This window comes from Sciurus carolinensis, chromosome 6 (assembly GCF_902686445.1).
Source record: "Sciurus carolinensis chromosome 6, mSciCar1.2, whole genome shotgun sequence".
Classification (NCBI taxonomy): Eukaryota; Metazoa; Chordata; class Mammalia; order Rodentia; family Sciuridae; genus Sciurus; species Sciurus carolinensis.
Window position 1 is genome coordinate 95,694,283 of NC_062218.1, and position 17,044 is coordinate 95,711,326.

General features: G+C 38.4%; 1 protein-coding gene, 1 long non-coding RNA gene and 1 other non-coding gene across 6 annotated transcripts in view; 2 read left to right on the plus strand and 1 right to left on the minus strand.

Moving 5' to 3' along the window:
• Positions 1-2,765: 2,765 nt before the first annotated feature.
• LOC124986857 (uncharacterized) lies at positions 2,766-4,350 on the plus strand. Its single transcript, XR_007109103.1, has 3 exons — positions 2,766-3,279; positions 3,730-3,799; positions 4,200-4,350. It is a non-coding gene; the product is annotated as an uncharacterized LOC124986857 (long non-coding RNA).
• Positions 3,500-3,632, plus strand: LOC124987745 (small nucleolar RNA SNORA13). The gene has a single exon (XR_007109260.1). It is a non-coding gene; the product is annotated as a small nucleolar RNA SNORA13 (small nucleolar RNA).
• Positions 4,351-4,610: 260 nt separating the features above from the next.
• Positions 4,611-17,044, minus strand: part of Epb41l4a (erythrocyte membrane protein band 4.1 like 4A) — a 237,217-nt gene continuing 224,783 nt past the window's right edge. For 2 of the 4 annotated variants that reach the window (XM_047555670.1, XM_047555668.1), the window contains 5 exons: positions 12,580-12,627; positions 11,995-12,063; positions 10,439-10,549; positions 10,190-10,271; positions 4,613-6,648 (listed from right to left, as the gene is read on the minus strand). In XM_047555670.1, coding sequence (XP_047411626.1) covers positions 6,520-6,648; positions 10,190-10,271; positions 10,439-10,549; positions 11,995-12,063; positions 12,580-12,627 — 439 coding nt within the window. In that variant the 3' untranslated portion in view covers positions 4,613-6,519. Of the gene's footprint in view, positions 6,649-10,189; positions 10,272-10,438; positions 10,550-11,994; positions 12,064-12,579; positions 12,628-17,044 lie in introns of all 4 variants that reach the window. The other 2 variants (XM_047555669.1, XM_047555671.1) reach the window with 2 other exon arrangements.

The window sequence follows — 17,044 nt, forward strand, 5'->3', positions numbered from 1 at the left end:
GTGTGGCTTGTATGTCCTTACACAGTGCCTCAGCCCTGCAGGCAAGGGTGGAGAGGAGACTAGGTAGGACATATCCCCAATCGTCTTCATCTTTTCTGCTTACCTATACTTAATTACTGGGCTTTGCTTACCAGGATATGTGAGGCTGAAACAGACAGGAAGTTGAAGAATTTAGAATTGACCTCCTGACACCCAGCACTAATTTAATATTGCAACAAACACTTCCTCTATCTATTCTTGTACCACCCTAAGTCTAAGAAAGATATTTAAAAAAAAGGAAGAGAGAATACGTCGGGAGCAAAAACACAATATCATTACAAGAAAAACAGCAGAACATCCCCCCACCCCTTCCTTAACAACTTAATCTAGGAAGGTTCCAAACTTGGGGTGAGATAAATATTAGAAGAGCCTAACTCATTTGAGTCATTTATTACATGTCATTATGTACCATACACAGTGCTACACAATTCCACAAACCTCTCTTAGTTCTTTAAACTAACCCATATAGTACATGTGCATAAATGCTATCTGTAAATGAGGAAAGTCAAGCTCTGAATGGTGATTCTCACTAAGTTGAGAACAAGTATCAGACCTAAGGGAACAAGTATCAGACTAGATATAAACCTAAGCCTGCCGGCTGCCCCAGTGGAGGCAATTTCTTCACCCTCTCTCTACCAAGAAGGCAAGACTCTAATCCCCACACTGATTACTTCATGTCTAAATGAAGTCTTGGTGGTATCTTCTCCACATCTAACCTTTCTCTCACACTGGATGTTACAGTGACTTCCTAATGTATGTAGATCTGGATTATTTACCTTCTTTTGATCATTACACATTTACTCTTTCATATTCCCAAGCTGAATTTCTTATCACTGGGGTTAGTTCTTGTGTGATGACTACTGGGCTGTAAACCTATATTTTCATTTTCTGTTTTCAAACCACTTTGTTGGAGTATGCTTGAGATATAGTAAGCTGTAAGTATTTAACGTATACAACTTGATGGGTTGAGAGATAAATTCTTTTCTTGCTTTCACTTTTTGTTTGTTTGGTTTTTGTTTTTTAGCAGTAAGATTCAAAGAAAGCTTCAGACAAAGACTGTGGTTTCTGGCTGAGTCTCTGCTGGGACTTACAGGAACAAGATTTTCTTTTTACCATATTACCTTCTCACTGCCTTTCCTGTCTCTTCAAGAAGTTATGGTTATCAGGAAAAAAAAAAAAAAAAAAAAGCCAATTAACAACCTCTGCTTTATTTCTGTGATGATAATTAACTCTAAAATTTCAGCATGAAATACCAATTCTCTCCCTGTATGACTGCCTATAGGTCTCCCTAGACGCCTCTTTTGCTGCATCTTTTCACTGCACTTCCTGCTCTGCTCCAGTCACACTGGTCAAGCTGTCCCCCAGATGCTGTGTGACCATCCTCACACACTCTACTCAAAGTTCACTTCCAGCCTGGCTCTCTTGTGCATGCCTGTAATCCCTGCTACTCAGGAATCTGAGGCAAGAGGATTCCAAGTTCCGGGTCAGCCTAAGCAACTTAGTGAGATCCTTTCTCAAAATAAAAAACAAAAAGGGCTGGGGATATACTCAGTGGTAAAGCATCCCAGGCTCAATCCCCAATATAGAAAGGAAAAGAAGTTTACCTCCAAATTTTTCTATCACTAGCCCAGTGAGCTACTGAGCACCTGCAATGTGCCTGGTTCGAATTGAAATGTGCTGGAAGTATAAAACATACACCAAATTTTTAAGATTTAGTAGGAATTCAAAAATATGAAACATCCTCTTAATAATTTTCTATTGAATATATGTTGAAATAATATTTAGCATAGGTTAGGCTATTTAAATTAACTTAACCTGTTCATATGTTTTACAATGTGGCAATTTGAAATTTTTAAATTACATCCGTGGTTCGCACTGCATCACTATTGGACAGTGTTGTTCTGTTTCCATTGCTTTGCCTTCTTTTGCTTTCTTCTTGTTTGTTCGTTTGTTTGTTTGTTTGACTTCCCTCTTCCTCTCCGTCTCCCACTCCCACTTGGTCCTCTTCGGGTCTCCCTCTGATTCTCATGAAGTCCGCCCCCACCTTTCCCATCCTCCCTCCTAGTCAGAAAACACCCGTCCTTGACTCACTGAAGCCGCTCAACATAACAGCCTCCAGCTCCACCAACCCTCTCCACCCTCCCCACCCACCCCGGCAAATAACACCATTCCATCCCTCCCTCTTCTTGGTTCTTAATGCTGTGTGGAATTACAGTATCCACTTGTTTAAGGGTTTTGGGTCTTCGTCGCCCAATTCGAACGTAAGACGGGAACTTTGTCTCATTCACACCCTGATTCCCAGGCATTCAGAACAAATCCCGGAGCACTCTTAAGTACTCAATACAACTTTTTTAAATGAATGGCCTTACTCTTCCCTAGTTGGCCACGAGAGGTCCAAAGTCCTTTGGGTCATGTCCGTTGCTCAGCACTGACCATACGCTCTCGACCCTGGGAGAAAAGATGGTAGGATATCCACGCGTGATAAAACCTCCTTCCTTACGGAAAGAACGGGTCACCCATCCTCAAATGGGACTCTCCCTCCGCTCCTCTTTCCTTAGGAAATCGGTCCCACAGCCCCTCACTGAGCACTTTTCCCTCCGGCCACACGGCGGCGCGCGAGAGTGCGGCGGCCGATGGTACAGTCCGTTCTCCCCGCGTCCCTCGCTCCGTGGACCCTTCCAGTTGTAGAAAAGCATTGTGGGAGAGCCGTTCCGCCTTTTTCTTCCCATTCTGCGCGCCGTCTGCGGTGTGCTGGGGATTTGGGCATGGCGGGTGACTGGACACGCCGTTTCCCGCGCCTTGGCGCCAGGCCGCGGGACGAGGAAGCGCGACCCCCCTGATCCTGGGAAGGCGCCTGCCGCGGCCGGACCGGACTGAAAGTCCAGGTCTCAGGACGCCCTTGGCATCGGCCTAATCTCGGCCGCATCTTCCGAGGGTCCTCTTGAGGGCCTGAGGCGGACTTTGGCCTACGTTCCCTTCCCGGCAATTGGGGAAATTAACTAGATTTACTTTTATTGATCGTCGGCTGTTTGCCAGGGAATCTTGAGCATAAGTATAAATTTTTTTCGCGTGACCAGGAAAGTCCCCCCACCCCCAGTATAACTGGCCTTGTGCCTGCCCGAGCCCACTGTAAAAAGTGGGTCAACCTCGAGGCAAAGTGCCCTTTGAAATGCGGATCACTACAAGTGTGTTCAGGTGCAGAGCTTGGCGGAAATTTAATGAGTATCACCGACTTTGTAGGTAAGTTTTCTTGTCATTGCCAAGTTGACCGGTTTACTCGGGATTTTAAGAATTCCATCCAACCGCTTAAAACTTCGTTTCGGTTTTCATTAACAGGATTTTCAATCCTAAGAAAAAAAAGTACTAGGACTAGTTGTTTTCTTTTCAGGCAGTAACCAACAATTCATCTCAACCAGTCTGCAGTCTGTGCCATGGGTAGGGCCGAACTTTGTTTTCACGTAGCCTTTGTGTTGCCCGTTCACTTTTGTAAACTAGTGAATGTGGTGTCAAAAAAGGCATAAATAAATACTTTGCAGCCTTTTCCTGCCCTTAAATATGATATCTTTGGTGTAGGAGCTGCATAAGTAACAGTTCACATTTACATTAATTTGTATGTACTTGCATCTTAAAGTCCGCCAGTGTTAAGCGTATGTTTCTTTCAACTAGTTCAAACCATTTTTTTTTGTTCAGGTGGAAAATGGATGCTTGAATCAGACATTGGCTTCTGAACACTACCTTGGGAGCACAGAGGTGACTTAAGGTAGGGTGATACCAAAATAGAAGTTGTGGGAAATTTTATTTTTTAAATTGGGGTGCCTTTGTGTTGTTTAGTATTAAAGGTTTATTAGCATTAATACTGCTATATCTGTACTTGATAGCAAATGGAACCTATTGCCAGCTTTTGTGGAGGTTTGCTTTTTTCCTTGAATAGACAATCCTGAAGAGAAAAGTAAAAACAGTACTGGCATTCTGGATATCATTATTTTTGTTTGGTAATAAATGTAAGAAAAACTTGCCAAATCTCGGGCATTTAGAAGTTAGTCCAGAAGTGGTGTAACTTTTAATACTGAAACGTGATGCAGATTTATTATTACCAAGTTCTTTATTAAAATGTAATGTAAATATATGCTTTTCAAATTGAGTATTTTCTTTTCTTTTAGGTTGTCCTTGGTGAGGATTTTGGAAATTTGTTCTTCAAACGTTGCTTGGATCATTTTAAAATTTCCAGGAGTCTGAGGAGTACTAAAATACTGCCTTTGGACAGAATACACATTTAAGATGGGATATTAATAAATGCTTTAATATGCTTGAGATTTGTGTTTTAAGTATCTGCCAGAAAATAGCTTCCTCTTACCTAAAGATCAAAGGGACGACTTCTTTTCCATCCAACAACTTCATATTTGTTACATCTCAGCAGTTAAAATTAATATTCAGTGCTATCATAACCACTGATAGCCTTAAGATTGTTTCTGGCAAGGTCCAAAAAGAAACAGTCACAGGTGTGCTTTTAATGCACCCACTGCATATTTACTAAAACTAGATTTGTACACTTAAGGATTTTTTTAAAATACCAAAGTACTGTGCTTTTAATTTAAGACACTAGGTTTTTCTCCTTTTATGTAGTAGGAAAGAACAAACAGTGTATTCAGGCATTCAGAAAAAATTTATTTGAAAGCAATGTACTAGGACCTGGGAACACAATGATAAGCCAAACACAATTCCACCCTCTGGGACCTTATATCTGAGTGGAGGAAATATCACAAAAGTAAAGCTTGCTTTATGAGATAAATATCATGGTAGGATTTGACATCAGGGAAACCTGAGAAAGCAATGTTGACCTAAGGTAGGTGCCATTTTTTGCAAGGCAAAGATAGGCAAATGACATGTACAGAGACCTTTAGGTTATAAAATATGACCATGAGTCTGCTTTCATCTGACAGTTGTGGTTGCTCTCCCTCCTCAGTGCCCTGGTTTAGAGTTGGATGCTCAATGAGGTTTGTAAGATGGCTATTACAGGATTTAGGCATGTTACAAAATGATGTTGAAGAGGTAGTAAAAAGGCCAGATCACTTAAGGCTTGGGTTTTATTAAAGCAAGATTTGAGAATAGTAAAGAACAGTTCAGAACAAGTGGGCCAATTGGAGGCTACTACAGTTGTTCAGGAGAGAGATGATTAGTTTGGACCAGTGTACTAAAAGGGCAAAGTCAATAGGATTTGATAATAAAGATGTTCTTGAGTTAGGCTTGCACTGTGACAAATACTGGCCCTAAGTCTAGGTTGTGGGCCAGTGCTTAACTAGTTGAAACCTTTGAAAAATCCAAGTAGCCTCTTGGCAAAACACTGGAGTGTAAGCCACAGGAGTCTTAAGGCCATGGGTATAAATGAAACCTGGGTAGAGAAAGGTCCTCTAGATCTGAGGTTTGGAAAAAAAAAAAAATCCCAATAAGTGAAAAGGTGGAGCAGGATGTACTGTAAAGGATGATCAGAATGGTAGAAGCAAAACAGGATTGCATTAAATCAGAAGAGAATGTTCTAAGACCTATAAATGCTTGGGATTTAGTGACATGTACGGGGTTTTACTGGAGTGATGGGAGAAGAATCCATATTAGACATGGTTTTAAGTAGGCATTAGATGATTTGAGGACACTGACAGAAGATAAAGTTGAATCCTTGTCATATTTAAACCCAGGTGGCAAAGATAAGAGCTCAAAGGAAAAGACTGAAGATATAAGAGCAGAAACAAGGATCCTGAGGAGATCAGGAGAGATGGAATCCAAGCACAGATGGAAAGACAGGAAAGGATGGAAGATAGGTTTGTATTTTCCCCGTAGATTGAAAAGTCACTGGAGAGGAAAGGTCAAGAAGAGGCAAGTAAGGTGGAAGAACAACTGAAATTCACACTTAACCTTTTTTTTTTTTTTTCCTCAGAAAACACAACTAGGGCACTTAAGAAATTAAAAGCAGCACTTAAAAAAGCTTTTTACAACATTTGTAAATAACCAGTGGAACTTAATGCCACAAAATACAATATTACAAAGAACTATATCAATAAAAATCTGCAGTTTGAAAGTGATGCCGCAAAACCGCAAGTCCTTGTGCACCACAGCACAAGCTGAAAACCACCTAGAGCTGGGAAGAATGTTTTCCTCCCACTTGGTGTACTATTTATTGCACAGCAAGCCAGCTGCAGGCCAGGATTCCAGGTTGATCAGAAGCATCTGGTCTTGGTGGTAGACAGATACAAGATAGAGTTGTATAGTTTGTTACCCTGTTTCAGAAAGGAAAGTGAGTTTTTACAAGACTATCCTTCCAGTTAAAAGGCCCTTCAGCACAGGTATGCTGTAGTTAACCTTTAAAAGAACCAAAAGATCCTTCTTGTGCTGAAGAAACACTTGCAAGGTTTGAGTAAATTCACAGTTTAAAAAGTACCAGTGGCACACAACACCCCTCCCACTCCCAACCCTGGCCCTTCACCAGGATCAAGTCTCTATCTTGAGGCGAGCAGCTTGAATAGTTTTTATTGTTTTTGCTGTGTGTTTTCCAGCCAGATTGCTTGTAGGTGTCTGAGATTTGTCTTCAATCAGGCTGTCTTTAGACCCATTTCTTCTCTAAATGAAAATTTGAGAAAATACAGTCAGAAGACAATACAGCCAAATCAATTATTATTAAAAAAAACCAAGTTACAAGTACATAATACCAAAAGCTGACAAATACTCCCTCAAAATAAACGATAAAAATGTCAGTTATGTACTTGGTGAATTTCATGAGGATTAGGCATGATTCACCCAAATAAGTCATTTTTTTGTGAATAATTTCTAAACCAGGCTCACAGTCTTCAAACTTTTCCAAGCAGGGCAGAGAGATGAAAATACGGCTTGAAGTAATTTACAGTCTTCCCAAATTACAAATTGTTTTCAGCAGCAGTCACCCAATCAAACGGTATGTATATCACAATGTCTTAGGGCCACTTACTTGTCACAGTTGAGGTGGGGAGACTCAAGGATATTTGTGATGTAAGTGTTCATCATAGAGAAACAGGCTTGCTGAGTTACCAGAGCCTGGGCACTATACCCAGGACGTCTAGAATTGAATTTTGTACACAACCCACAACTGTGAGGGGAGACCCTGTGAAAGCAACTAACAGTACCTCAAACTACTTCCTTCACTCAACCTTCCTGCCTTTACCTACTAGAGATGACCCAACCAGTCTGTAGATCAGACTGGAAGCATTTTTTTCTTCCAAAAAAGTATACCTTCACACAGTGGGCTACACTATCCATATTCCTATTTTGAGTCATTTGGACTTAAAAAAACAAATCATCCTTTAGGAAATAGTTGTCTTTTATCTGTTCTGATGATTGCCTTCGTTTGTAAGCAGTCCTGATAGAATAATTCTGCTAAGAATAGCAAGTGTGAATCTGAAATAGATTTCTAGATAGCCAGAGGTTGTGGTAGGATGCTAGTGTATGTGAAGAGAAGGAATACCTTCTCAGAATCACTAGTACAAGAGCTAGGAAGTGGCCTCAACCACCACCTTGTAAATTTGTCTAAGATTGAATCTGTCCTCTCTGCATACCTAAGGAAATAAATCAATCAAGTTCTTAATTCACCCCATTCATTATTCCCTTGTGCATGAAAAGACCAGGTGAGGTATAAACCAGACCACTGTCAGAACTCTGGCACTATGGAGGAAGTTAGGAAACAACTTTCCTGCTTCTACTGGTCACTCTAGATTCTTCCCTACATGGTAGCCAGATAATTGGCTTCCTTTTTGGCACTTTGGAAAGCAAAAAATCCAAACCTTGTTCCCCTGACCTTTAAGGGTCCTCTAGTTAATCTACTCTCCTTCCCCATCATTCACTATGCTCAGGCCACACTGGTCTTGGCTCCTCATGTAACCAGGCCCTTTCCAGTTTCAGCGTTTCCCACCTCGTGCCCCAGCATTCTACCTACCCACATGGCTGGTCTTCACGTGCTAGATCTCAGCTTTAAATGCCACTTGCTAAGGTGGCCTCTGACCACCCTATCTAAAGTAACGTTGACCCTATTGACTGTTGGACCTTTATTTCTTTAGAATATTTACTATTCTGATTGCTTTTCCTGTTTACTTTTAAGTAGGTAGACCAGGATCAGTAAACTTTTGTAAAGGGCCAGATTGTGGACTACATTGTCTCTTATGTATATTTTTAAACACTTGTTATTACTTCCTGGGCTATACGAAAACAGGCAGCAGACTAAATGGCCAGTTGGCCATACTTTGAGTGCTCAGACCAGTGCATGTCACTCCTTAGAAGTGCTCATTACCAAGTTGTTGAATTTTAAATCAAATGCATCCCAGAATCAGGCTCACAATCAGACCATTGATCAGAAGATGCACCTGAGTAATTGTATGCAGCAAAGTGAGAGCTTCCCTTTCAACATTTATTGTGTACAATTTGTGTTTCTTGAAATTCCTCACTGATGGAGATTAGTGGAGGATCTACAGTAGTTGGAAAAGTAAAACTACAGTAAAATAAAATTCCTGTTCTTGAAACCAACTTAAATACAAGACAAAAAACTCTGAAAGCTAATAATACTTACTGACCATGATCATAATAATCCTAAAAGGATTGAGCTTTCTGAATGCAAAGCCCAAACTATCAATCATGAATGTAACTTTGAAAAAGTGCTTTCAACTTGAAACAAATAATCTGTTTTGACAATTTATTAGCTCTCCCAGATTTAACTAATCAAACAGTATGCAGATTATAGCAGAAACTGTCTTTACTGCCAAATCTCCATTGAAGACTTTCATTCCTCCAGCTGCCAGGAGAGTTGGCTACTGTAAGGCTCAACACTGAGCTCCTTCCCAGGAACTACCCCCTGCTGAAAAGAGCCTTGTCACCTAAGATCAAACCCTTCCCAGAAGCACCCCTTATCAGACAACTGCCAAATGGTGAGTGTTGAGTGTCTCAAGGCAAGATAAAGGGCCATCTCTGAAGCTTCCCACAGAACTACTGCCTTAATTAAGACTGTACCACACAACTCTTGCCTCTGCCAAACCTTTTTCACTCCCCAACAAGTGTTAATCCTAAAGATACTTTCCAATAAACTTCCTGCATATGAATTTCCATCGAAGAATCTGTTTCTAGGGAATCTAAGCTACATTAGCACAGGCTTATTTCATCCTGTTCAAGTCATTGATAAGAAAGAAACAGGGTCTATGAAAAGCAGCACATAATGGATACCACTGGGACCAGGCTTTGCAGGTGGTCCATGAACTCCCTGTATTAATATACAAAACTATATGCATTTATATACAGTTTTATGAGGAGAGACAATAGTTATAATTGGCTCTTCTAAGGAATCCACCATCGAAACAAGAATGAAAACCACAGAATTGCAAATAATTGATCCTTCATAAACATCAACTTTGGTTTTGGAGTGACTGTTTACCTAGCTATATCTTATTCAGCCCACATTTTTTTCCATTTTGCTAAAAAAGACACCATGAAAGATATCAAACACTACAGAAATATACTTCCTACAGTGCTTCCCTGATACATCTATGTACTTCCACTGAGTGTTAAAGTGATTTTCTTTTTTCTTAAGTATTTTTTTCTCTTTTTATTTTTTGATTTTCTTAAAGCAACGAGGTGCTCTACTGGGTCCTTGAGTTCTCTTTTAACCACATTTGTAAAACATTTCTAGCATGAAGCTCATTCTCTTTAATGGGGAGGACAGAACTAAACTAGTTCTGTTTGCCATCAGTTAACAATTGAACATCTGTTCCCCTACCCTGTTAATCTATCACTTACTCTTCCTTTCTCTGGCTCAAAAAATACCTAAAAGATTTTTTTTTTAATTAGTGATTTAATCTGATCTAATGATGTCTCAGTCTTCATTATACTTGGCATGGTCCCAAGCTTCAGATCATTTTAGACCACATACTACCCTCTACCTCTCATTCCTAACTTAATCATGCTGTGTCTTGGTTCTTGAGCACTGACTCCTCATTCCTTGTACATCTTAATTTAACAGGATCTCAAAAAGGAAGTTAAAAGATTCATCACCCTGCTTATCTGAAGGAACTCCCCAAAGCACAAAATGCTTCTCATAACTGTCATCATAATTGTCATTACAACACCCAGGAACTTTATTATTACTAACCTGATGAACTGTAGAGCCACCAGAACCCTGAGCGTCTGAAGAACGAGTCACTGGAAGTGGTGGTACAAGATCTGTTTTTGAACTGCAGAGATGAGTTTTAGAATTAATGAATAATACCTAGAATCAGAACTTAACTTGAAAGAGGGTGATGGTGTAGATACAGGACATTTCCATCACTGCAGAGAGCTCTACCAGACTCTGCGTTGCTGGAGCCACCAGGCTGATGACATCCCCAGGTTACCTACTTACTTCACTTCTGAGAGAACCGATCGCTCTCCATCTGAACACTGGGACCTGCGATACTGACGGTAACTTCGTGGTGAATGAGAATGCCTGATACGGACTGGGTCACCCTGAGTCCTGAACAAGAAACAAACAAACCAAAAAATACACACACACACACAAAACAAGGAAACAAATATGCCAAAAGTCAAAACAGAATAATTTGGAATTTTTCCTTAATTTTGAAAATAAAAAACAAAAGAAAAAAATGACCTTCAAACAGATTATTAAAATAATTTGTCTCTTCTGGACTCTGAAAGCCTGAGTGACTTAAGTTTCACTTATTAACAGTAGGAAAATGCTCCCTTGACCACACATGAATATGAAGCTTTTATAGTACTTGTATGCATGTACATGTATGTGTGTGTGTGTGTGTGTGTGTGTGTGTGTGTGTGTGTGTATATTTATCACCAAATTTTCAATGAAATTATCCCTTACAGTTGAATGCTTTCCAGTAGTATGGAAGAAAAATCTACACTGCAGACAAAATGGCACTGCTATCAGAAAAAGTTGATTATTACCATAGCTACTAACTAACTAGTCATTAAGAATTTGATCTTCAGCCAGGCACAGTGGCGCTCACATGTAATCCTAGTGACTCGGGAGGCTGAAGCAGGAGGATTGTAAGTTTGAGGCCAGCCTCAGCAACTCAGTGAGACCCTAAGCAACTTAGCAAGTCTCTGTCTCAAAATAAAAAAATTATAAGGGCTGGGAATGTAGCTCAGAGGTAAAGCGCTCCTGGGTTCAATCCCTAGTACAAAAAAAGAATTTGATCTGCACTTGAAAACTGTTGAGATCTTAATTCTGTCAACCACAAAAATATGTCAGGTGATAGATATGTTAATTAGCTTGGTTTAATGATTTTAATGTAAACATTAAAATATCATATACCATAAATATCTATAATTTTTATCAATTATATCTTAATTTTTAAAAATTCACTCTTTGGCATAAATACAGGTACCAACCAGCAATTCTTCTGTGTGGGAAAGAAGCATGGGTTGCAGAAGGGGAACTAAAGCAACGAAGAAGGCACCCACTTTCTCTGAACCAATTATAGCAAGGCAGGAAGCACAGTAAAAGGTACACTGTAGCCCACACTGACAGGTGATTAGAGATTCCTGTTAGGCTTTCATGAAGACTATCCAGTTGAATGTGCTAGCTCTGACAGGAACCATCTTGGTCTTACATGACAGTTTTGTGGTAAACAATTCTCTCGATGCTAAAATAATGGATAAATACAAATTTTGTTACCAATTAATGACTATTTCAGAAAAAAAAATATTTTAAAACAGACATTACTCATCAAAAGCCCCCTTACACCTACCATATATAAATAGGGCCATGTATTGGACTGCAGAAAGAAGATACACCTTTTTCTACCTGTCTTTCTACATTTACTTTTAACTTTAGTTAAAATATACAAATTAAGGCACTGTGTGGAACACAACTGAAGGGTAAGAATGAATAACTCCCTCAGATGCACAAATAAAACTTTTTTGAAAATATTTGCAAATACGTACTCTATTTTAGTGTATGGAATCTCTTTCAATTGCTCTTCTGACATTCCGGAGGGATCCACAAGTTCCTTTCTAAAAGAAGCAAGAAAATAAAAGTGACCATGTTGGTATACACACTAATCTCTTTCACAATCAGCAAATGAGTCTTCCTTTCAAATCTTGTTCCAAAATGCAGTGTTAGTGAGACTAATATAAGCTGGGAGCAAATATGAAAACACTAGAATGTGTTCAAGGAAATTTGGGAGGAAAACTTTGCTGTAGTTCTTTTGCCTTCTTTGTTTTCCCACATCCACACTTTTCAACTGTCCCCAGTTTCCTATGACAGTTCTATCTGCTTCCGTCCCCTGTGTTGGGTATCTTTTTGTTTCTGAATTTTTTCCCCGGTATTCATTTGTAAACTATTGGCCTGTCTGACATAGGTAAATTAAATGAACTCAGGAGAGGAAGTTATCAGGGCTGCATGTACCATATTATGCTATAAGACTAGCTGCCAGGCCTCAGACTGAGGCTGCCTCTGTTACAGCAGTCTTTCTTGTAACTGCATTCAAACTACATGGATTAAAAAAAAAAAAAAAACACAATACTCACTGAATATGCTTCCATAACTCCTCTTTTGCTTGAATATCAGGGCTTCTCCTATAAATGAAGAAAACAATGTTCACTTTTGAAAACATGCTTCATCTACAATCTAATAGCTAACTTTAATAGTTTTCAAACTGTGAAGGTCTTATTTGCCAGCTGAGACCACACAAAGACTAAGCAAGGAGGGCTACAGAAATCGTCAGTATAAAGATACCAGGTAATTTATCTACTGGTACCACTAAAGGAAAAAAAAAATCACATAAAAACCAGTCATAACCAGAGTTTCATTTAATTAACAAGCTTAGAACTGCAGGACAAAATCCACATATCCTCCAGTAGTGACTATACAATGAAGAATGATTCAGGTGCTTTGGTTTCTGATCATGCTAGCTATTACTAAGTAAAGGCAAAAGAAGAACTCATCCAATTTCTTTTACTATGTGTAAGAGTTCCAACATGATCTGTGATTACTTAATACAAGCAACAACCACAGGGGAAAGGCAACTGGTGGGACAGTCCAGATGGTAGACTGTGTACCAATGATCCATCTTTCATGTGACATCTGATATTGCATTTCTGCACTAACCAAAATCTGAGTCCACAAAAGCTAAAAGCTATCGGCTGACTTTTAATCATGTGGCCATTCTTTGTATGTCCTTTTCAATCCTTAACTATCAATCCCACAAATCCCTTCCTTGAGAACTACTAAAGTAGAAATTATACCACAGTCTTTAATGTCATAGAATGAGAAATCTGAAGTCAATGTCCATGTATTCCTGCTCTTCATAGTATTAACTATTAACCCCCCGCTGTAGCAGTGAATACTAGAAATCTATTATTGCCCAAATTCTTGTCAAAGAGTGATTTTTTTTTCCTACTGAGAACATGATAAACTTTCATCAGTCCCCTCAATGGAACAAGAGGTCTAAATAACAAGACAGAAAGAAAGTTCCCAAATCTTAAGAACTGAAAGGCCAAGAGTAAGCAAAGCCACTGATACATTCTGTCCTGTGAAATTTTATGTTGATCATCTGTATCAGCATTTTGGGGTCTCTACTACTAGTTTCAGCTTACAATGTCATCAATGATTTCATTTTTTCTGCCAATAAAGGCATGACTGAGAAGTTCTCGTAGGACTTTCTGAGTCCACAGAATATGATAAGCTATTTTCTAGTCATTGAATTAAAGTAGTTTTTTCTTCAAGGGAGAAAATTTGTCTATAAAGACAATCAATTCAGAAGAAGTCAAAACAAAAGGGAGATAAAGGAATGGGATGAAGCCTTAGTCTCAGAATAAAAACAGTACTGTTAAATGTTGATTTTGCTTATTATAAGAATAAAAATTATATACTTAAAAAAAAAAAAAGACTTCTCAAAACTACTTCTTTGAAAGAATCTCCCGAATGGAATCTGCCTTTCCTTCATTTGGTTGGTCTGATTCACCAAGTTCAAGCCAACCCATTAAATGCTAATGTCTGAGAAGGTGGTAATATTAAAAAGCATTGACCTATTATTCCATTCCACAGCAATGGTGGTTCAGTTGTAACTATACCAGCATCTAATTCTCACAGAAAGTTACCCAAGAGTCTAGAGTATTGCATAATATTTAGGCTAAGAAGCAATTTCTACTGATAATCATTCTTATTTCAGGAATGTACATTAGTTAGGATAGTATTAGCTGTTTGCACATTATAGGAGGGTTCCTCCCCCCCCCTGCATTATTGATATTTTGGATAATAATTCTTTGTTGTAAGAATCTGATCTGGACACTCAAAGATAATTAGTGGTACCCATGGCCTCTACCCACTAGATGCCAGTAGCACCTCCCCTTTGTGGCAACCAAAAATGACTCTAGACATTGTCCTGTGAGGAACAACGTTGCCCCCAACTAAAAACCACTAGTCAAGAGTATGACCTGAGAAGTGGCTGAGATTAGGTGATGGAACTGCTTTCAGTTATTTATAAAGATCCATTAGGTGACTTCTGAAACAGTACTGCAGAGAAAGATAGTGAGGCAGGAACTAAATGTTACAAGAACAAGGCAAGTGACAGGGCATAGTTGCTGACAACTATGAGGAGTGGCAAGTGGTATAATTTGATGGCATGAGATTAAAGCCAAATGCTGTTAAGGAGATTGGAAGGAGAATGAGAAAAATAATAGGCAAAGAGGACATGCATCCCAGGTAGGGTGCTACTAGGCCCAGTGATAAGATATGGTAACAGTGGATATTTCTGAGTATTGGAATTGCAGGGGTTTTTTTTATTATTTTTCTTTTCTTTGTCTTTCTTCTTTGGATACAGAGTCTCATGCTGTTGTCCAGGCTGGTGTCAAATTCCCGGGCTCAAGTGATCCTGCTGCCTCAAGCCTCCCAAGTGCAGGGATTATAGAGGTGTGCCAATGATATACAACTAATTTTATTTTCTTATTTATTATTTTCTATCTTTTCTGATTTTCTATTTTCTGATTTTCTATTTTTTATTAAAAAAACTTTTAAGATAGCAATGGGCTTTATTTTATTTATTTATATGCGGTGCTGAGAATTGAACCCTGTGCCTCACACATGCTAGGCAAGCACTCTGCCACTGAGCCACATCCCCAGACCCTTTTCTGATTTTTTAAAGTCAAGATAATTTCTTATCTTAATCATCAGGAAAAAATCAGGGTATTTTCTAAGTGTTAAAAAAAAAACTATTGTTATTATAATTCCATAGGAAATGCCTTTCATTCCTATCTCAGAAGACTTAGCAGAAATGTTATCTTAACTGGAATGAGATCATCAGTCTTTCTAGCCATAAATACTGGTCCTAAAAGATTCAGGAATGTAGTCTATCTTTAAGTCCTATAACACCATAATGGTCATATTTTTAACTAAACTGAGCTCCAAAATGTCCAGAATTTTCAAACAACTTAAGGCAGGAAAAAGATTCAAAACTCAAAAAAAAAAAAAAAAAATGCTAATTTTCTCTGATTGTTAGTGCTCCTATGACTGAAAAAAATATGAAATAAGCTACAGCTAATGAAGAGTGTACTATTTTTATGCTTACATCTTCACTCATTTAATCAATAATTTAGGATGAATTCCTGATCTGCAGCTCATCATTTTGTGGATTTAGAAAGAAGTGAAATATTAACAGCCGTTTTTCTTAAGAGACTTTTAATTATGTAGATGTTTTAATTCTCCAGAGAAGGTCCTCAGGAGATAGAATCCTGAGTTGTCCAGAGATATGACATATAAAAAATAAACATGCAGTCAAATATTAGTCCAAGATTTTCCAAAAGCATTCCTCATCTATACCTTATACAATATTCCACTTCAAATTAATCATAGAAATTAGTTTGAATGAAACTTTATTTGCAAATCACTTTTCCTTCTCTCAAAGCCCCAAATAAGGATATTTCATAAATTTATAAAGGATTTAAACTTCATCATTGCATATAATCTTTTTGCATAACCTCCAAATTCTTCAATTATCTAAGAAATACTATGCAATAGTATATACTATATATTATGACATGATAATCTATACCATACTATATTTGTATACCATATTTTAAAATAATACATATAGTAACATTTGACTTGTATTATTTTTGTGACTTTTATACTGATCATAGCTCTAAAAGTAAATTAGAATTGAAAATAGGTAAATTCACAAAATTATCTTTAGAGAATTCAAAATACTTAACAAATATCTTGATAATTCTTCATCTTATTCCTGAGTGGTCAGAATAAACAAATCAGGAGATATCTTTCTCTTCTCCTTCATTTCCTCTCCAAATTAAAGAAGTATTGGAAGCCATGGAGCCCAGCAACCTACCTGCTAAAAATTGCTCAGGAATCCTGAGCTATTGTACCAGACTTCTGTTTTGTTTTTAACTGGGAACATCACCTTGACAGCCCCATCTTCCACAATATTATTTTTCAAGCAAAACAGTAAGACATTATCACCACCAGAGGGAGCCCGTGCCCACTCATGCACACAAGTTGAACCTACCAAAACTATTGTTTGAGCTTCAATGCCTCTTATATCCCAATGAATAAAGGTTCAGTCAGGTTGAAAGCAGTTTCACTGAAGCTGACTTGTTTTCTAATGATAGTAAACATGAATGTCGTAGCAATGTAAGCTGGAAAATGTATTAAGTGGCACTGTACTTCTTAATGATTTACCAGACAAGACCCAATCATATTTTAGCTTAATGCTCTTAACTCAAATAAAAGACAGCCCAATTTGTTCTATATAAAGTAAATTCATCATCTTGCAGAGATTTTAACACTTCTATTCAGTTTACATTTGATTGCCTATCTAGCAACTCAAACATAACAAATCAGAAAGTTTGGTTTCTCTCCTGTCTTATCCCCAGCCCACTCCTTGGTATCACAGTAAAAATGGCATGACCACCCACTCAGTTGATCAGCTCAAAAATTAAACAACATCCATAATTCCTCTCATACTGCAAATATGCCAGTTCT